Here is a 23,531-nt window from a genome sequence, read left to right as displayed (position 1 = left end):
AAGGCACTTCTCATAAAAGTATCAGAATTTGTTATGGATGGGCCGACAAGAGTCAATAACTCGTTAAATTTGCCTTGTGTCATCCGCATCGCATTGAAAAACTCTCTAGGATCTTCGTCCATTAATTCCTGAAATAGTTTATCACTCACTCCATACTGTGGTCTTCGGGTTATCCATTTTCTTTGCCACAATTTCTTTGATCTTTCAATTTTAACAAGTAAATCACTTCAACTATCTTTTATAATGCTCCGTATTTGTCAACGTTGTTCTTCCTCCATTGTGCACTGACGCGGTTACTTTGAACTTGTCCGAAAGAACTTTGCACTGTGTGAACCTTAACTCTTCTCACCTTCTTGTCAGTCGTCACTTCTTACTTGTACTTTTTACTTTTCAAAGTGTAAATTAGCCTATACAATATCAACAGTAACTGGCGTTGTTTTTGCGCGGAATGACGGATTTAAACATCATGGCGTCAAAAAGCTTTTTACCCAAATATATATACTTAGATTGTTTTTGCAATTACCGATTTAACTGTTTTTCGCACTGGAATTATAACTTCACAGCCTGGAGTATAGGAAGAGTTCAAGGATGCATTGGAATAAAATCAATTTGATATTCGATTTAATTTTTAGTTTATTATAAGTAAACTTCTTTATAATAAATATTGCTTCCATGATATCTTAAACTACCAAAAAGTGTCGATATTCGCTACTATGTTGTTTTGTGTGTTTTTTCATACTACTACAATCGTAAAATGATTTCAAGCAAACATCACATTTATATGGTTTCTCTCCAGTGTGTATCCGGGTATGAATTTTAAGGGATCCAGAGTGATCAAAAGTTTTTTCACAAAAGTTACAACTATAAGGCCTTTCACCACTATGCTTTCTCATGTGATATGTCAAATGACTTTTTTGAGAAAATTTTTTACCACACACAATACAGATGGCAGGTTTTTCTCCTGAATGGGACTTTTTATGTTTTAGAAGACTATTTTTATGACAAAACGCTTTTTCGCAAATGTCACAAATATAAGGTTTAACTTCAGAATGAACCTTCACATGTGAATCTAACAAAGCCTTTGTGGCAAATTTTTTCCCACATTGACTGCATAAAAACTCTTTCTCATAGTGTGTCTGCAAGTGTTGTTTGAGCAAGTACTTTGATAAAAAAGATCTATTGCATTTTTGACAAGTTAATTGACTTGAATTATTACTATCTTTGACTTTGTGCATGTTTATATGATTACCTAGAGCATGCTTTGTAATAAAAGTTATTCCACAGACATTACACATACAGGATTTTTCTCCACTATGTGTTCTAATATGATCATTTAGACATGGAGCTTGAATAAAACCTTTGCCACAAATGTGACATACGTGGGGCTTTTTGTCCCTATGTCTGAATTTATGTCTAGATAGACTAGATAAGAACCTAAATTTTTCACCACAAATCTGACATTGATGAGGTTTTTCTTTTGTATGTGAGTTCATATGATCTTTAAGTTTATATGTGCTAATAAATTTTTTACAAACACTGCAATGTTGTTTTTTTCTTCTTGAGTCAGCTTCCATTTTTCTGTGTGCAATATATGCAGAATATGTTTCAAATTGACTGTTGCAAAATGAGCATGTTATGGTTTTTTCAAGAGTCTTAAGCACAATATGGCTACACTCTTGATTAGTACCATCATCTGAAATATAATCAAATTTATCAGTTTCTAAAGTTTCTGTATTTTCATTCTTTTGTTCTTCTTGTTCTTGAATTAGCATGAGAGAATTACGTAAAATTATTTGTGTGTCTTTCACTTTTTCACTGAATTTATAAAATTCAATTACTAAGTTTTCACAGACAGTACATATCTTCTTTGGCAAATAATCTGTGGGATTAATCTGAAAATGAATATATAATTATTCACTGTTTTGGCAGTTAATACTTGTTTTCATTAGTAGAGTTAATGGTTGAGTAATCTGGACAAGTCAGCACTAACTATCCCTGCAGTTCCACCAATAAAAACGTAATTGGCCGAGTGGAGTACTAGATTACATACAGTGAGCACGTAAAGGTTGGAATAAATTCATTTTCTCGAGAATGGATCATTTTGGAAAAAAATCCCGAAACAGGTCAATTTTTATTTTTAAATTACGACTTTTTGGCATATATACCATACTAGTGACGTCACCCATCTGGGCGTGATGACGTCATCGATGATTTTTTTAAATGAGAATAGGGGTCGTGTGATAGCTCATTTGAAAGGTAATTCAATTCTCTAATCAGTAATATAAACATTAACATAATTATTTATAAAGGGTATCCAAACAAAAAATTTTTAATTAAATTTATTGACATAAAAAGAAGAATGTATGTAATTTATTTAATTCAAAATACATTTTACTGCTCTCAGAAAACAGAAAAAAATGTTTATTTAAAAAATAATCATTGCTTTTCGCTTAAATTAAATGTTCAATCTGTCAAGAGACAGCTGGGTGGCTGCTTTAATATTGAATTTAATCAAAAAACAATATTTATTTGTCAAATAAACATTTTTTCGTGTTTTCTGATAGCAGAAAAAGGTATTTTGAAATAAATAAATCACAAACATTCTTCTTTTTATGTCAATAAATTTAATCAAAAAAAATTTTTTTGACACCCTGTATAAATAATTCACGATGTTCAAGAGAAAATCTAAATAAAAGTTGATCGAACCCCCTATATTTTTTTTTGCTTTTGTGCTTGCATTATCGCTTGTAGATCAAAAATACGTCAAAATTAAAATCGGCTACGGGGCACTTTTTTGCTCATGCGTAAAAGAATATTTTTTCTATTTATTTTTCTGTTTTCTGTGTGAGTATGTATATGATATGTGTACACACTCACACATATACACACAGACATACACATACACACACAAATATACTGGGCGTTGAATAGTCAAACGGGCCATAAGAAACAATGGGGAATTCTAAACTGTTGAATTCCTGCTTCCCTAATTCTTTTAAATCGAAAGTCATGAGTAACTATTTGTAAAGGACTGAAATCTGTATTAAAAACATATGTTAAAATTGTTCTATGAATTAAACACATTCCAAAATTTTGCAAAAATGTAAAACAAGTGCCAGAGTATTATTAGTCCAATCGACCTCTAAAAGTCAGATTTGACCTCTAAAAATCTTATGAACAAACTGACTTCATTTGCTATAAAATGCAAAAATTAGACACCAAAGCTAAACATATTTTATCTTTAAAACGCATTTGGATTTTTGTCAGAAGGACGCTCTGATCAAAAGATATTGAATTTTAACCGTCGAGTTGATACAAATTCTATTTAAAAAATTGAGTTCGCGAGCGTAACTAATATTTAAAATCACCGGTCGCTTCAAGCGTTGTTTCTGAAAGAACGGTTCATTCTGCACAAACATTTTTGTTCAAAATCTGAGCTACATTTTATTTAAATTATTTTTTTATACGGCGTAAACATATTCTTAGTAATATGAAGTTATCGATTTCCCCTTCTACGACGGGTGGTTTTAGGGGGAAGCCCGGGGGTAGGACTGGCAATCTTTTTTGCGGTACCAAAGTCGATATTTTTAGCGAAATTCAGCTAATTCGTATGGTTTTTAGAAGTCAAATCTGACTTTTAGAGGTCGATTAAACTAATAATTCTCTGGCAATTGCTTTATATTTTGGCAAAATTTTGAAATGTGTTTAATTCGTAGAAAAATTTTAACATTTGTTTTTAATACTGATTTCAGTCCTCTACAAATAGTTACAAGAATCTACAGGTCGAGCAAGTCTCGTAAATTTCACGATTGCGAGCCACGCTTCACGCAACCGTGTTTGCGTACTTGTGTTTCGAGTTGCGTGGTCGTGCGGAGTTATATTTACCAAATTTGAATATAATCGTTTTTCTACTGATTCATATTCATAATAATATATGTCAATATGGCTACTGGGTGTAAAAGATAAATCTTATTCTATCTGTTCTTAATGAGTTTTAGATAATTTTAGTTGTATTTCTTTGTAATTTTGTGTTGTACAAAGATTAATTTAACATTTTCTCCGGAAGTATTAATTTAGAAAGATAATATGCTTCATTGGTGTTGTGTTTTGAAGTGTGAAATGCAAAGTAATTGTGATAAAGTCAAGATAAAGTTCACTTTTAAACTGAACTAAATAAGGTATCTGAGAGACAACAATGGTTAAATGCAATACAATGTACAGGTTTTACTAGCGAAATGAAAATTTTCCTGTCCTGTCTGCTGTAATCATTTTATATCTGGTAAGTTACAATTACAACAGTAACGATTTTTGAAGATGTTAACATTTTAATCTTATAGGAAAACCAGCCGACTTAATCGATAATAACAATCTCCAGATTGGGTTCCTTCAATAAATATGGGCTATAAACACAATGAAATAAAAGACTAAGTTTTCACTCTAATGGCATATAACATATCCCACCAGAATGAAAACAATGGGAACCTTCTCTGGTTACACCTCCGAGGCTTCTACAATTTGCAAGCCATACGGATGCTGAGACTAAGGAAGATGAGGGAATTCTACAATTTACAATTCACGTCACATCTGCTCAGCGCGGTAAAGTTCCAACGAGACTGATTCCCTTCATACTCCACACAGAGTAAATGTAAATCAAAAATGAATAACCATTTTCAATTTCGTTGCAAAACGAAAATACAGCCGAACCATATTCCAGTCCAATCAGAGAGTGCTGCAAGCACCTCTACCGGTTTCGAAACTTATTAGTCTCTCATCAGGAGGCACATATGCTGCTCTCCCTGATCCAACCAAAACAAACCCCAGCGTGCAGTCCCGAATTGCAACGAACGAAATGGCATAGATGCCCTAGCGGCAACTGCTAGCAAAAGACTAAGTTTTCACTCTAATGGCATATAACATATCCCACCAGAATGAAAACAATGGGAACCTTCTCTGGTTACACCTCCGAGGCTTCTACAATTTGCAAGCCATACGGATGCTGAGACTAAGGAAGATGAGGGAATTCTACAATTTACAATTCACGTCACATCTGCTCAGCGCGGTAAAGTTCCAACGAGACTGATTCCCTTCATACTCCACACAGAGTAAATGTAAATCAAAAATGAATAACCATTTTCAATTTCGTTGCAAAACGAAAATACAGCCGAACCATATTCCAGTCCAATCAGAGAGTGCTGCAAGCACCTCTACCGGTTTCGAAACTTATTAGTCTCTCATCAGGAGGCACATATGCTGCTCTCCCTGATCCAACCAAAACAAACCCCAGCGTGCAGTCCCGAATTGCAACGAACGAAATGGCATAGATGCCCTAGCGGCAACTGCTAGCAAAAGACTAAGTTTTCACTCTAATGGCATATAACATATCCCACCAGAATGAAAACAATGGGAACCTTCTCTGGTTACACCTCCGAGGCTTCTACAATTTGCAAGCCATACGGATGCTGAGACTAAGGAAGATGAGGGAATTCTACAATTTACAATTCACGTCACATCTGCTCAGCGCGGTAAAGTTCCAACGAGACTGATTCCCTTCATACTCCACACAGAGTACTCTGTGTGGAGTATAAGGGAATCAGTCTCGTTGGAACTTTACCGCGCTGAGCAGATGTGACGTGAATTGTAAATTGTAGAATTCCCTCATCTTCCTTAGTCTCAGCATCCGTATGGCTTGCAAATTGTAGAAGCCTCGGAGGTGTAACCAGAGAAGGTTCCCATTGTTTTCATTCTGGTGGGATATGTTATATGCCATTAGAGTGAAAACTTAGTCTTTTGCTAGCAGTTGCCGCTAGGGCATCTATGCCATTTCGTTCGTTGCAATTCGGGACTGCACGCTGGGGTTTGTTTTGGTTGGATCAGGGAGAGCAGCATATGTGCCTCCTGATGAGAGACTAATAAGTTTCGAAACCGGTAGAGGTGCTTGCAGCACTCTCTGATTGGACTGGAATATGGTTCGGCTGTATTTTCGTTTTGCAACGAAATTGAAAATGGTTATTCATTTTTGACAATGAAATAAGTTCCCCAAAATCTAAAATGGAGTAGTATCAAAGGAGAATTAAAGGAAAAAATATTCATATTGAAATTATTTATAAGGCACTGGACTGTCTTAAATTCTACAATAATACTAGGTGGGTAAATGATTTTAGACATTTTTCATTAAGAGTAGATTAAGACTAAGTAGATTTTCATTCAGTAGATTTAAGACTTGTTTACACGGGTAGAGTAATAATGCAAGTACAGTGGAACCTCGATAACTCGGATTAATCGGGACCGCGACCTATCCGGGTTATCGAAAATCCGAGATAGCCGGAGAATATGGTAAAAATTAATAAAATACGGTATACTTACAGATAAACTCCCTTAGAATTGAAATAACATGAAATATATTTATAAATGTGCACAGTACCTACTCATTAAAATTACTAAAAAAACACCAAACCCAAACCTAAGCAAATGGAAGCGAACAATACAAGACACACAATACTAAAGACCATTGTTTATAAAATAATTTTTTAAATAGTCTTTCCTAAACAATGCTGACAGTTTGAAATAAAAAGGAATAGATACTACAGACAGGTGGCTGGTGTTTCTGTGACCTGTGCTATGAGTCATTTTAGTCATACACATATAGTACACATTATCTCTCAAATATTGTATTACATACATTTTTATTGTTGAAAGGTTTGTCTGATAATTAACTATTTTGATTGGAAATAAGCCACAATTAAATTGAAAAATACAAAATATTGAGAATCTAAATGTTTATCTGATGAAAATCGGTCCGGGTTAGCCGGACTTCCGGGTTATCGGGGGCCGACTTATCGGGGTTCCACTGTACTTGATAGAGTAGAGTAACTCTACCTGTAAAAATGCTCACCACAGTAGAATAGCTGGTAGAGTGTATAGTTGGAGTTAAAGTAGAGTGACTAGCAACCTATGGCAAAGTAACTACTCTATGACCACCACTACTGCCAAAATGTCTACTCAGCTGCACACTCTACCCATGGAACACGCTCAATTATGGCAGAATAGAGTAGGTAGGAGAGTACATGGGGGCGCTGTCATTCTGGCTGGAATTGTGTTTTGTGTAAATAGTGAAAATGAAGTTCACTGAAGATGAAACTTTAAAACTTGTAGAGCTATAATACGGCGAATACCAGTGTTTATGGAATTTAGGTAGTGTATACTACAGAAATAAAAGTTTGCAGCAAGCTGTGGAGGATGAAATCGTCGAAAGAATGGCAAAGGGGGCTTTGGAGTAAACGAGCTTAAGCAAAAAATTAAGAATTTAAGGTGCACTTATAATCAAGAGTGTTTAAAAATACAAAAATCGGTTTCACTATACTAGCATCAGTACTATACTTGTACTCTCCTCATGTGAATGGTATCAAGCCATTTTTGGTAGAGTACTACCGCTACTCTACTCTCCTCAAAACTCTACCCATGTAAACAAGTCTTTAGAAACAGTGGAAAATGAGGTAGCTAGTAGAGTAGTAGTAGAGTAAAATATACTGGTTTAGCAAATTACAATGTTTTAAGGTAATACAGTAGCGATAAACAGGTAGCCAAAACGTGTTCCAAGATTGTCACTGTAATTTTGAATATTTTTTCGAGGCATTTGGCACACGTATTCGTAAAATAATAAAGAATGGCGGTACAGAGCCCAATTTGAAAAATATATTAATATGTGGAAATTACTCTGTAATTATACAATATTTAAAAAACCAGCCTGTACCGCCATTAAGAAGAACAAAAAAATACACTTTCTTCAAATAAACTTTTTTATCCGATGCCTAGATTTTGTGTAATTTTGGAACTACTAATGAAATAAAAAATTTTAGTAGTTCCAAAATAACACAAAATCGGATAAAAAAGTTGTATTTGAAGAAAGTGTATTTTTTTTTTGTTCTTCTTAATGGCGGTACAAGCTCGTTTTTTTATATTGTATTTAATTACAGAGTAATTTCCACATATTAATATATTTTTCAAATTGGGTTCTGTACCGCCATTCTTTATTATATTACGAATATGTGTGCCAAATATCTCGAAAAAATATTCAAAATTACAGCCACAATCTTGGAACACATTTTCGCTACCTGTTGATCGATACTGTTTCCTCTTAAGATAGTTTTAATAGTTATTTATGATATAAGTATTAAAAGTACAATTTTAAGACGCGCATGTGAAAGTTAACTTGAAAAAATAATTTTATTAATGTTTTGACTTCCACATCAGATGTCATTGTCAAAATACAAAATATTCATTATTATTAGGTTTGTTCTAGCAAACAGTCAAACTAGTCAAAAACCATCAGCAAACAGTTGGTCAGTAAAAGAACATAATACAGTCACCAGTGCGATCCCCTCTACTCGCGCTGGTCCACTATTCGCTGATGGTTTCAAACTGATGCTAGAACAAACCTATTATTATTATGCATATCATTATCTGTAAATAATATTTCTTCTGATTGTTAATTGTAAAGGATAGAAAAATTACCATTTATTTTATTTTTTTTTAGAATCAGCTGAGAGAAGTGGTCTACAAAAAACCAGGAAGGAAACGGAATATGTGGCTACGAAAGGCAAAAGAAAGGTTTACAAAGCAAATGTGACACATTTTTTTGAAATATTTAGGAATATCAGTAAATTGCATTAAAAAAATGTATGAAAAGATTTTGTTCAATAAAAATGTTTATATTTATCAAGGATGTATTATTTGGTATGGCCACATATCGTCAGTGATGTAATAATACATCCTATCTGTTTTTTCATGAGTTTTGTAAGAGAGACTAAAAACTTGTCTTAGGGTCACCTCCTGTTTTGTAGTAAATTAAACTATCTATGAACTACAAAACAAGTCAAAACTTACATATGAACACTGGAGGTGACCTTAAAACATGTTTTTCCATCTCTCATACAAAACTCATGAAAAAACAGATAGGAGGTATTGTCACATCAGCAAGGATGTACAGTGATGAGTGCCCTAATAACCGGCAAAATATGGGCAACATATTTAGTTGTGAGATAAAAAGAAATGAAACTAGTCGAGCTGGGAAATTTAGCGAAATTAACCTTTAAATTTACGTTATATTGATCCCACCTTTACACATATCGGAGGAGTATGTCAACTAAAACTGTCACTGTGACAGTGGTAGTTTCCAAACTCGTCTGATACGTCTGAAGGTGGTACACAATCAATACAATCTAAATGTATAAGTTAATATCGCTAAATTTCCCAGCTCGACTAGTTTCATGTCTTTTTATCTCACTACTTAATACATCTTTTGTGCTATTTTGCCGGTTATTAGAGCGCTCATCACTGTATTTCTGGTATATCCAGGGAATGTCTACAAAATATATTTTGAATGTCCAGAGAACATTCGTGGACATTCATGGAATGTTCCAATAAGACATTCAGGTAATGTTTAAAATGCTGACACAGGATTTTCCTGGGATGTTCAGGGAACATGTTTTCGGGGATATTCCAGGAATTTTTCAATGTCTGTGTACCTTCTATGGAATATTTTGGTGTTATTACCGCCGCACTCCACTTGCGATTTGTAATCAGGAAGATTGAACACATTGTTTCAAATACAAGTCAATCCATTTGTGACTAAATAATCATGGATTGACTTCTATTTGAAAGAATGTGTTCAATCTTCACAACTACAAATCGCAAGTGGAGTCCGGCGCTTAGGGCTACTTCCTCTTCGGTATTATGTATTAGGTATACTACAGAAATCAGGAACTTTCCTTCTAAATATATGTATGCATCTTGGCCATCAAACATATTCTTCCAAACATTTTTTTAAGGGGTTACATAGGTCTTGTGGGTAAAAAAAGTGACTTTTTAAAAAAATTATATCTCGAAAACTAAAATTTATTTTTATTTATAATTGGAACATGTAAAAGTATAGTACTTAAGGTAGTCTCAAAAAAAGTTTCAGCCAAAAATATTCATTTTTGTAGAGTTTAAGTTTTTTGCGTTGGCAGCATAACTAAGTCCAGTCTCATCTGAAATCAAAAAGTTTCTTGTAGTTTATACCTCTGGCTAGAATATGAACGAAGGAATTAAAAAAAATGAAATTTGAAGATTTTACATAAGTTTAAACACATTTTTGACCCCAATTTTTCTCATTTTTAAAGTAGTTTTTTTTTATAAAACAAAAATGACCTCATCTAATAAAAAAATCCTTTGTTCATTCACTAGCCTAGCCAGAGGTATAAACTACAAGAAACTTTGATTTCAGATGAGACTGGACTTGTTATGCTGCTCACTGCAAAAAAGGGCTGTTGTCGAAAAATTGCAGTCAACTCTACAATTTATTTTTGGCTAAAATTTTTTTGAGAGTACTATACTTTTACATGTTTCAATTATAAATAAAAATAATTTTTAGTTTCCAAGATATAATTTTTTTAAAAAGTCACTTTTTTTACCTGCAAGACAACAACTTAACAAATTGTTGATTTCAAATTGTAACAGTTGTTTTGCAAAGTATGCTGCCCTCTTGTATTTTCTGTGTTATCTTCAAAAAACACAAAACAAAAAAAAATAAAACAAAAGTTTAACCACCTTCACACCACAGAATCAAGCAATCAAGTTACACAAATTTTCAAACACCTCACCTGACACAGCGTCTCAAGTACGATTGCGCGAATTGGTAAATATAACTCCGCACGACCACGCAACTCGAAACACAAGTACGCAAACACGGTTGCGTGAAGCGTGGCTCGCAATCGTGAAATTTACGAGACTTGCTCGACCTGTAGATTCTTGTCAAATAGTTTCTCATGACTTTTGATTTAAAATAATTAGGGAAGCAGAAATTCAACCGTTTAGAATTCCCCATTGTTTCCTATGTCACTTTGACCATTCAACACCCGGTATATTTGCGTGTGTATGTGTATGTCTGTGTGTATATGTGTGAGTGTGTATACATATCATATAAATACTCACATATATTAAAATATATGTAAATCCGATTATACAGATAAAGAAAAATAAAAAACAGAAAAATAAATAGAAAAGATATTCTTTTACGCATGCGCAAAAATGTGCCCCGTAGCTGATTTTAATTTTGGCGTATTTCTGATCTACATGGGATAATGCAAGCATAAAAGCAAAAAATAGGGGGTTCGATCAACTTTTATTTAGATTTTCTCTTGAACACCGTGAATTATGTTAATGATAAAGATAAAGGCAGGTTTTTCAGCATCCTTATGCCTCATCAGTGAAGCTATGCAGTCACAACTCTGAAGGAAATATAAACAATCTGCCTATTTAAGGCAAACCATCGCGGTGCAATGATTCCACCTTTTGAGACGCAATCTAGCGACATCTCTCGTATTACGAGGAAAACAACGAAAAGCCCCAGATACAAAGTTTACTACTTTTTAAACAATTAGAATAATTGAAATAAAATATAGTAAACAATATTTTAATTATGTTAATGTTTATATTACTAAATAGAGAATTGAATTACCTTTCAAATGAGCTATCACACGACCCCTATTCTCATTTAAAAAAATCATCCATTACGTCATCACGCAAAGATGGGTGACGTCACTAATATGATATATATGCCAAAAAGTCGTAAATTAAAAATAGAAATTGACCTGTTTCAGGATTTATTTCCAAAATTGCCCATTCATGAAAAAATGAATTTATTTCAACCTTTACGTGCTCACTGTATAGTAGAGTAGAGTAAAATTGCACGTTGCTAAAGTAACTCGCTAAAGCTTAAACGTCTTAAGGTACGATTCCGACAACGACTGCAGACGGCAACTGCAGACTTCAGTTGCAATTGTTGCCGCGACAGACGTCACTACTTTGCACTATTAATTTGTATGAGACTGATTCCGGCATCTGACTGCAACTGCTGTCCGGCTGAACGTCAGTTGCTAATAATTATACAAATTAATAGTGCAAAATAATAACGTCTGTCATGGTGACAATTGTAACTGCCGTCTGCAGTCCAGTCGTTGTCGGAATCGTACCTTTAGAAAACTCAAAAATTAGATGTTAGAAATCTGAAAGAAGTTTATGTAAAGAACAAAATTCAACGGAAAATATAAGAAAACTTTGATAAATTAGATACTAACACCTACGAGATAAACCAACAATGGAAAACACTAAAAAACTGCCTCTTTCTTCCATGCAAAGGGATATTAAAAGAACCGATAAGAAAGAGAGACAACTGGATGACCGACAAGATACTCGGCATAATGGACCAACGAAGACAAGCCAAGAACAAAGACACTCACAATTACAAAATAACAATGAAATAAAAAAAAAAGATAAGAGAGACAAAACAAACTTACTATGAGGAAAAATGTAAAGAGATAGATCTTCAGAACAAATACGACCTATTCAACTTGCATAAAAAGGTTAAAGAAAAGGCAGCGCTGCAAAAAAAACACAACACAATTCTTTTAGATAAAAATGGACATACTATGTGGTAGGGGAGCAAAGTATGCTAAATGTGCAGTCACTCGAGCGCTTTGGGGATCTATTGGGCTGTGAAGAGTAGGTCCTAAAACCAAAAAAAGTTAAGTGAAGTTTTCCATTTTAGTGGTTTAGTGTCGATGTTTAATTTAATTTTCCATTTTTAACAATCGTTTTTTTTAGATTATAGCTTCATCTATCCAGAATTCGAAAAAATGTCTCGAATAAAATTTACTTATTTTTACGTAAGGAATCCAAATCTGCAATAAAAAAATGGGGGCTCCCATTTAAGATTTTAAAGTAACCTCCCACCCCACCTCCGTGGGGGTCGTGTTTGGTGCCATTCGGTAGATTTTTCAAAAATATTGAATAAGTGTATTTTTCAGTTTTTCGATCTGATGTTCATTTCGCGAAATATCGCGGGATTCGTATTTAAAATATTAAATTTACCCTCCGCCCTCTCTGTGAGAAGTCGTGTTTGGTATCATTCGATAGATTTTTGAAAAATATTGAGCACGTATTTTTTAGTTTTTCGATCTGTCATTCATTTCGCGAGATATTCGCCTTTTTCTTGTGAAACTTTGTGACTCACCCACTTCCTTACTGCGGAATGGGACGTTTCATCGCCGCCAGTTCATCGCCAGTCCATTTCATCGCCGTCCGTTTCATCGACAGTTAGTCAGATGATTTTGTATTATGGGAGATGACACGACACGACGTTAAATTCGGTTCAAAACTTATGACAATTAAAAAGATAAAAAATATTATTATATTTACTGTTCTACTTCCCCTAAATTTTTGTACAGAAATTTTGGGTTCTTTTCGAATTTAAGAAACAGTTTGTCTTGGTTGAAAATGTTGACCGTGAAATTTAAAAGATTATCATTATAATATAATATTTTATATTATAAAAGTTTAAAAGTCTATTAAAAAATTAAGTATGGCAACGGGAGTGGTCATATCTCGTATTTCCTAGAATTCCTAATTAATACTAAAAATAAATAATAAATGTAACTGTCGAAAATTCGGAAATATATCAGATAGCGATTAACTGACTGGCGATGAATCGGCCGGCGATGAATCGGCCGGCGATGAACAGGCGGCATCGAAACGGCGGCGATGAAACGTCCTAGACCCTCCTTACTGGGCTAAAATCGTCAGATTTTTGAAATATACACTGTTTTGCATGTACTTAATGGTAGGGGAGCCCAAGCGGGGATTTTTGCAGTTACTCGAGCGCGTCAGATTATCATATGGGGAGAAACGTGGTACCCTACAGATGTACCTCTGCCATATATTGGCTCTTAACACAGGGGAGTTCGTTTAGGGGGGCCCGGAAAAAAAAATCTATCCTTAAAAATACTCGAAATTGTCAGATTAAGATAAGGTAAGTTAAGTACATGCAAAACAGTGTATATTTAAAAAATCTAACGATTTGAGCGGGGCGTAAGGGAATTGGTAAGTCACAAAGTTTCACAAGAAAAAGGCGAATATTTCGCGAAATGAACGTCACATCGAAAAACTAAAAACTACATGTTCAATATTTTTCAAAAATCTATCGATAGATACCAAACACGACCCCTCGCAGAGAGGGGTGGGGGGTAAATTTTAAATTTTAAATACAAATCCCGCGATATTTAGCAAAATAAACATCAGATCGAAAAACTGCGAAATACACTTATTTAATATTTTTGAAAAATATATCGAATGGTACCAAACACGACCCCCCACGGAGGTGGGGTAGGGGGTTACTTTAAAATCTTAAATGGGAGCCCCCATTTTTTATTGCAGATTTGAATTCTCTGCATAAAAATAAGCAACTTTTACTCGAAACATTTTTTCGAATTATGGATAGATGGCGCTATATTCGGAAAAAACAATTAATGGAAATGGAAAATTAAATTAAAAAATGGCAAGCGCCCGCTAAAATGGAAAATTTTATTTAACTTTTTTTGGTTTTAGGACCTAATAATCACAACCCAATAGGTCCCCAAAGCGCTCGAGTGACTGCACATTTAGCATACTTTGCTCCCCTACCATAACTTACCTCATCTTAATCTTATGTACATAAATACACTTCTCGCAAATATTATGGCAAGCACAATGGTAATTTGCCGCTTTTTTGCCGTTAATTAGATGTGGAAAAATTAATTTTCCGCTTTTTTATTTTTTTTTAATACATATTAGGTGTTTCGGTAATTTCATAAGGGGTGGGGAATTAGTGCGAAGAAGTCCAATTACTCGTTTATCGTAAGAGATACGAAAAAAGTTATTAGGTAAAAGTTGGTGCCCAGACAGGACCATAATTTAAAAATATTTTCAAATATACAGGGCTATCCGTAGTGACAGGGTGACACAAACTTATGTTATTGTAAATGTAACACCCTGTATATTTTGACATTTTTTGATTCTCCTACATGTCTGCTTTGGAAGGAAGCTTTAGACGGTTGTGCGAAAGGAGTATTAATAAACGGTGATTGATTGAATAACATTAGATATGCAGATGACACCATAGTTTTTGCCGATAATCTGATTGATTTACAGATATTAACAAATCGTATAACAGAAGTCAGTAACAGATACGGACTAGATCTTAATATAAAGAAGACCAAATTTATGACAATTAGTAAAAAACCAATAGTAAACGCTCAATTTACAATCAACCAACAGAATATCGAAAGAGTTGAGCAATATACATATCTGGGCACGAATTTAAATATCCAATGGGACCACTCAACAGAAATTAAACAGCGAATAATAAAAGGAGAAGCAGAATACGTTAGAATGAGACCCATTTTTAACAGTTGAGACATATATCATTAAAAACAAAATATCGTCTTTTGGAATGTTACATATTCACAGTTCTGATCTACGGAATGGAAGCGTGGACACTAACTGTTGCATCTATGAATGGGCTCGAAGCTTATTAGCTGCTAATTAGCGGCAAAAAAGCGACAAATTCAGCACCAAGTCGATTTGAATTTGAGACAATATTCGCTGTTGTGATTCGCTATGTTCATATGAAGTTAGCGACACATCGAATATTTAAAAAATAAAAAGGCGGCAAAATTAATTTTCCACAACTATTTAGCGGCAAAAAAGCGGCAAATTCAGCACCAACTTGATTTGAATTTGAAACATTATTCGCTGTTGTGATTCGCTAAGTCCATATGAAGTTAGCGAATATTATGTGGTTTATATTTTACGCGCCAACAATGCTGCACGTAGGTATTTTGATATCTCTTCCAATTAATAAATTTATTAATTCAAACAGTAATAAATTTATTAATTCAAAAATTAATAAAGTAACGAGCAGCCTAGATTACGTTTTTTTTTCGAAAAATTATTTTGAATATTTTCACGGGCACCTAATAAAATTTCATGTATAGTCGGTTCGCTAAACTCAGACACAACTGGCTAGTGATTTTAGTAAGTAACTTTGCCAATTTGGTAAAATTGACAAAAAAATAATTATTAAATACACTAACCGCAAAAAGTATCGCATAATTTTTGAAACAGAAAAAAAGTTTAAAAATAATTTTCAATTTTTAGCAGAATGTTATAATACCAGTCTATCGTCTTCTTTAGGTGTCTACAAACCAATAACATTTCAAGTTAAAGCGTGTTTTTGCCAAAACAAAAAAGCAAGAAACAAAACGTTGTTAAAGCAGGATATTTATTTTGGACATTTGTGTTCGAGAATTTGATCTGTGAACTATCTCTGCTTGAGTTTTCCATGAGGAGGTGCGTTCTTACAAAAAATGAGTAATATCTTGCTGAAGTTATGGGAATCAACCAAACCAGCGTTCCAAGAGCTTTAAGAAGGTATAGAGAAAGTGGAAGATACACAAAAAGACCAGTTCCAGGACTTTCCAGGTGCACGAACCCAGCAGATGAACGTTATTTACATCTGCAGACTTTGCGTACACATCATGTTACACCTAGACAACTGCAAAATGATCTTTCCACAGCCCGTGTCCCGTAATGTTCGGTTCGTAAAGTGCCAATTCGGTTAGAAACAGATTAAGGGAATTTGGAATCAGAGTCAGAATGACTGCTACTGCTCCACTGTTAACGAGGGCACACCGTATGTCACGTTTAAGTTTTGTACCAGAACATGTCGATTGGGATATTAACGACTGGTCTAATATTATTTTTGTTGATGAGTCAAAATTTGCACTTTTTGGATCCGATAGACACTTTGCACTGTCGGATCCACAAAGTGCACATTTTGACCCCTCAGTAAAAGGATTATTAGTCCAGTCGTTAATATCCCAATCGACATGTTCTGGTGCAAAATTTAAACGTGTCATACGGTGTGCCTTCAAGTCAAGTTAAATTTATTCATCACAAGCGACATTATACAAAGTTGTACACGTATGAGACAAGTCAAAGTTACAGACATATAATGTACATCTTAAAAGTATATAAATTAATAAATACGACAAAACATACTTAAAAGTTATTTTTAGAATATGGCTCTAGCTCACAAATGTATTGATGTACGCACCTCCGAAAGTTTGGCTGATGTAAATTCATTCGTATATCTATTGGCAATTTGTTAAAGAAACTTATGGCTGCATAATGTGTGCTACCTTCCAACAAAACAGAACGATGTTGTGGAAGCATAAAGTGATTGTCTCTGAATCTTGTTGAATAAACATGGTTAAATTGAAATTTATTGAATTCATAAATTTTGCAATGTCAATACATTAAGTATATTCAAATGGGAAATAAGCCACAATTTTACCTAAAAATGATTTTATTAACGTTTCGACGCCCAAGTCGGGTGTCGTTGTCAAAATACAAAATAATACTAAATAAACAAAAATGTTGTTGCTTAGTAAAAAATTCTTCTAATAATTTATTTAATCTGACTCATTTATATCGGCAATTCAGACACGTATTATACATTTTAAAGTAGACGACTTTAAAATGATATTGCCAATATTGATGAGTTGCGTTCCTGGGACGACTTTATTAAAAGATAGTTCATTCGATTACATGAAATCAATCCCAACTCAAGAATATCCGCCACAAAAAATCATAGCATGTGATCTGTCTTTAAAAAGACAACCAAATGCAACGGTGGCACTGAAATTCTCGCGTTAGAGATTCCATAGTAAATCACGAGGGAAAACCAGGAAAAACCTCGTGATACTAGGGAGTTTTTGTTGCTACGTAACGTACGCATGTCCGTATACGTAAAGCAACTAACGTGTCGTAGAGGATGAATGTTAAAATAGGTAGTTTTTGTAACTGTCTTAACGTAACGTAAAGCAAATCGTAAAGTCATTTTTAAATTCCGTTGACATTTAAAAAAATAAAACAATGTTCACACAATATACAATTAATATACAAATGTAAAAAAAGATAAATGAATGATGAAATTGTATGGTTTTAATTGCTTCTATTCAAATATAAAAATATTATTTTTCCTTAGGTTAAAATTTTTTTATTTTTGTTTATACCTACTTTTTATTTGTAAATTATTGTATACCTATTGTATAATGTAAATAGTGTGGTAATATTTATTTGAAAATTTTACTGAAACTAGGTCATTTGTTTATCTAGTTATTAATTGTGGTGATCACTGTATTTCTTAAATTAATACAATATTTGTTTGTTTTGCTTTATTAATAGACAACTTAAAAACAATAAAATTTTAAATCTATTATGAAGTTCCAATTTCCAATTACAAACACAGAATAATTTTACTCAAATAGACTAAACCAATAACCAATATAACCTTAAAATGTTTATAAACGGGTAGTACGCTGATGAAATGTTCATTTGGTAGGTAATCGGGCAAGATCCTCGTGTGCATTCGGTGACTTTCGGCTCGATAGGGATGCGTATGAACCTAACGTACCAGCCCGTAACCTTAGGTAATACGTATCGCGATACGGGAGTTCAACCATTAATGCGCAAGCGTATATGTCAAAAAGATGCGTTACGTTTACGTATTTGTGTGCACAAAAACTCCCTATTATCCCGACATCGTAATTATTTGGGTTTACATTTAGTTTACTCTCAAAACTAATACCAAATTCTGACTTGATATTTTAAATTTTAAATAATACTAAAATACTAAATATGTACTAACTCGATATGTTACTGATTTACTAATTGTGGTATTTTCTTTCTATTGACTTCCTCCTTTAATATGGGTAACCACATCCTACTGCATTCTACCGAGGAATTTGCGACACAATTGGTTTCATTTAGCATAATTAGAGCCGCTTCTTTGATTTTTCTCTTTTTACTATGGAATCTCTAACGCGAGAATTTCAGTGCCACCGTTGCAATTGGTTGTCTTTTTAAAGACAGATCACATGCTATGATTTTTTGTGGCGGATATTCTTGAGTTGGGATTGATTTCATGTAATCGAATGAACTATCTTTTAATAAAGTCGTCCCAGGAACGCAACTCATCAATATTGGCAATATCATTTTAAAGTCGTCTACTTTAAAATGTATAATACGTGTCTGAATTGCCGATATAAATGAGTCAGATTAAATAAATTATTAGAAGAATTTTTTACTACGCAACAACATTTTTGTTTATTTAGTATTATTTTGTATTTTGACAACGACACCCGACTTGGGCGTCGAAACGTTAATAAAATCATTTTTAGGTAAAATTGTGGCTTATTTCCCATTTGAATATACTTGATTATAAAAATGCCACAAGAAAATAGCTTCAGAACAACGTCATTACATTATACACGAAAATATATACAGACCAGGAATTATAAGAATATTATTTTGTCTAAAGATGCCTCTACAAGAATCTCTAAATTTCATTTTATATATTATCCTAATAGCTCTTTTCTGAAGTACGAATATCTGCTCTAATTCAGAGGTACAACCCCAGACTTCAATGCCATATTTGGCTATTGAGTAAAAATGGGCAAAGTATACTGTTTTTAATATTGATGTATTGAAGAGACGTGAAAGAATTCTCAATGCATAACATGCGCTACTTAATCTGGATTTCAAATTAGAAATGTGGTTTGACCATTTAAAATTACATACTGTCTAACAGGACCCCCAGCAACTTCGTGCAGTCTGTTTTATCTATTGCTGCTTGTATAGTGGCTTGATGGTTTAATAAATTATTTGACGTGAAAATCATATACTTTGATTTCTCTTCATTCAAAACTAGTTTGTTGGATAAGAAATAACTGTTGATGGTGGATAGTATCTGTGTAGTTTTATTTTGCAAATTTTGATCGGATGTTGCTGTGACTAGAATGTTGGTATCATCCGCATAACTGATGATGTTAACTCCACTCAGTGAATTAGTTATCAAAGCTATATCATTAATATATACAGTGGAACCCCGATAAGTCGGCCCCCGATAACCCGGAAGTCCGGCTAACCCGGACCGATTTTCATCAGATAAACATTTTGATTTTCAGTACATATTTTGTATTTTGACAATGACACCCGTTCTGGGCGTCGAAATGTTAATAAAATAATTTTTTCAATTTAATTGTGGCGCATCAAAACAGATAAACATTTCAACAATAAAAATGTATGTATGTAATATAATATTTGAGAGATAATGTGTATTTATGTAATTTGAACTATACGATAGTAAAAATGACTCATGGCACAAGCCGGCAGAGACAACAGGGACCTGTCTGTAGTATTCCTTTTTTTATTACTGTGTTAGCATTGTTTAAGAAAGACTATTTAAAAAATTCTTTTTTAATCAATGGTCTTAGTTTTCACTGTTCTTAATACATAATAACAAAACACCGTCCCGATTGTGACTGTATGAATACAGTATTGTATTCTTCGCTTCCGTTTGCTTAGGTTTGTGTTTGCGTGTTTTTAGTAATTTAGATGTGTAGGTACTGTGCATATTTATATATATTTCATGTTATTTCAATTCTAACGGAGTTTATCTGTAAGTATACCGTATTTTACTAATTTTTACCATATTCTCCGGCTAACCCGGATTTTCGATAAACCGGATCGACCGCAGTCCCGATTAATCCGAGTTATCGAGGTTCCACTGTACTATAAAAAGTAGAGGACCCAATACACTATCCTGAGGGACACCATAATGGATATCCAATGTGTCTGATTCGTTTACAAGTCCATTAGATGTTATCTTTACTTTTTGTCTTCTATTTTCTAGGTCGGAAGTAAACCATTTTAGAACTACACCACGAATACCAATCCCCTCAAGTTTTATTAGCAACAAATTATGATTCAAAGTATCAAAAGCCTTGGACAAATCGAGAAATAAACCACATGCCTTCTCTCGTCTGTCCAAAGCATCCAACACTAAGCTGACGAAATTTGCAAGAGCTGTAGTTGTAGACTTAGAAGATGTAAAACCATGTTGAAAATTATGCAAGACACTATGCTTTTTTAGGAATGCGTTTATTCTAGTATAAACCAGAGTTTCAATTATCTTTGAAAACACAGATAAGAGACTTATGGGACGGTAGTTGTTAAGGTCATCTTTATCACCACTTTTGAATAAAGGGATTACAATAGATAGTTTAAACATACTAGGAAATATTCCTTGTTGAAAAGAGGCATTACAAATATCCGTCAGTGGATCTGCGAAAGCGTGAATGCATTGTTTTAATAACTTAGGGGAAATCTGATCAAAACCACAACTGTGTTTGGATTTAAAACTTCCGACTACACTAGTTATTTCCTGTGGGTTAGTTGGATATAAAAACATAGAACAACTATTACGGTTTTTTGATGCTGATGTAAACCCACCTATTTTAGTAGGATCCAAAGGGGCAAGTAACTTTGGAGCCATTTCAACAAAATAGTGGTTAAATTTGTCTGCTAAATTATTATTATTATCACTGGGTACTTTTGAGTTGTTTTGTTTCCCGACTGTTAAGTTTACTAAATGCCAAATACATTTCATTTTATTTGATGATTCGTTTAACTGTCTCATGAAGTGACTACTTTTAGCTGCTTTTAATTTAATTGAATATTCTGTCTTTGCCAAATGAAGGACTGGCCTAAGATTACTATTTTGCTGACAGATCGTTTCTAAAAGTTTTAGCTGATCCCTTAAATTGTACAATTCCTGCCTAAACCAATTCGAACGTGTACATTTTTTAGGTTTACATTTAAGTAGTGGAAAATGGGACCGAAAGTAATTTTGGATAGTATTTAAAAAAGCTAATGATTTATCCTCAGCACAAATTGTATTAAATACCTCTGACCAATTTGTTGACTCAAGGGTTTGAACAAAACGATTTATGTTCCTTTCACTATATGAACGGATGAATATATAGGCATCATTGTCTGTGTTAATGCTACATTGGAACAATTGCGTAAGATGATCAGAGATAAAATCTTCCACAACCATTGTTTTTTGTTGGTGATTTATGTTTGTAGCAATATAATCAATTTGAGTTTTACTAGTTGCAGTTACTCTTGTATAATCATTCAGTTACGGTTAAGCCATAAGAATCTAAAACATTTACCAAGTTCTGCTTACTTAGTGAATTTTATTTGAAATCTATATTAAAATCACCTGTTAATATTATAGCCTTACCTTCGGAGACTAGCACATCAAGTATTAGATCCAGTTTTGACATAAAAACATCAATAGAGCCACTAGGCTATTGATTATGTACTATAGAAAGGAACTACAACGTTAACGGGGTTTTATTATTTCATATGGTCAATGAATCTCTATATATGAAAAAACCGCGGAGTGCTACCATTTAAAGGGGTGCGTTTTTGAGAAATGGGTGAATTAGTCCCTGGGCACAGGTTACATTAGGGTGAGTTCTATGCACATTTGGTACAAACACGTCTATATAAAAATTGTTCCTGGTTAGATTTTCTATCTAAGTATAACTTTTTAAAGTCAAAGATACTTTTTTTACAAAAATATATTCAAAAGAAAAAGCACAAAGAAACCCAAAAGAAAGAAATTTTGTTTTTTGTCCCATAACTTTTGTCCACGGGGAGATAGGTATAGACATTGCTTCACAGAAAAAAAACTTACGTATTTTATCTTTAAAATGATGTTTATAAGAGGTCCTTAGGATTTACAGTTTTCGAAATATGATTTTTCAAAGTTCACCGCTCACAGCAATTTTGGGTAATTTTCCTTGTTATTTCGCAAATATTGTTCTGTAACTTTTTTCTACGTAACTCTAGGCATATGCAATGGTACATGTAGTAGGAATAGAAATCAATTACCTTTAAGATTTTCTACTGTAAAATGTTGTACGACTTCTTTTAAAAAGGTTCTCTTTTTCAAGACTTTATACTTTTAATGAGTTTTTATATTTTTTATGATTATTTTTTAAATTTCGCATTATAACTTTTTTTTCTACATTTAGGTATAGGTATATTATATAATAAAAAAGAAAGCTTATTCTGTTTACTTTAAAATGGTGTATTATAAAAAATTCTAGGATTATTTTTGAATAAGATATGCTTTTTCAAAATGTAATAAGTACTTGCAACGATTTTTGATTTTAGGATTATTTTTTAAATTCCTCATTATAATTTTTTTATGTGATTGTGTGTTATGATTGAATCTTATTTTTATAGGTAATGCTTTGGATCCACTTGTCTCGGCCGGGCAAACTTCGAAATATGGATTAATTCCAATACAGTCGAACCCGCCTATTAGAATACCGGTTAAAGGAATAATAAAGGTTAAGTAGCCACCAATAATCGGTTATTAGAATATCCCGGTTATAGTGTAGCGTTTAAAAAACCAGTGAAAATATGATCTTTAGATTTGTATAGATTTTACAATCCCTCTCTAAGAAGTCCAAATTTTTTTATTCAGTTTTTTACTTAAATTCAGATTGCAAGGAATTTTCTAAAACCGCACCTGTATACATCTACAAAGTATTGCGCACATTTCAATGTGTTACAAGATTCCTGTTTATTTGAGACGCAAAAACAGAATTTGTAAGAAGTTTTGACAAAAGTACAGTTCTAATGCGTAGATGAACTTTCTAGAAGAAATGTTGAAAATCAATTTGATTGGTTTGTTTGAATTTGGTACAAAGATCGAAGCTCGTAATTGGCTCTGAAGAACGGAAGCCGGAAAT

At 33.4% G+C, this 23,531-nt stretch overlaps 1 protein-coding gene across 1 annotated transcript in view; it reads right to left on the bottom strand.

Annotated features, from left to right (window-relative positions):
• Window positions 1-615: 615 nt before the first annotated feature.
• Window positions 616-23,531, bottom strand: part of LOC126882063 (zinc finger protein OZF-like) — a 58,423-nt gene continuing 35,507 nt past the window's right edge. Inside the window, exon 2 of the mRNA XM_050646888.1 lies at window positions 616-1,892. Coding sequence (XP_050502845.1) covers window positions 681-1,892 — 1,212 coding nt within the window. The 3' untranslated portion in view covers window positions 616-680. The remainder of the gene's footprint in view (window positions 1,893-23,531) is intronic.

The sequence above is a fragment of the Diabrotica virgifera genome, chromosome 3, assembly GCF_917563875.1.
Source record: "Diabrotica virgifera virgifera chromosome 3, PGI_DIABVI_V3a".
In the NCBI taxonomy this organism is placed as follows: Eukaryota; Metazoa; Arthropoda; class Insecta; order Coleoptera; family Chrysomelidae; genus Diabrotica; species Diabrotica virgifera.
This window is presented reverse-complemented; position numbering and strand designations above follow the sequence as displayed.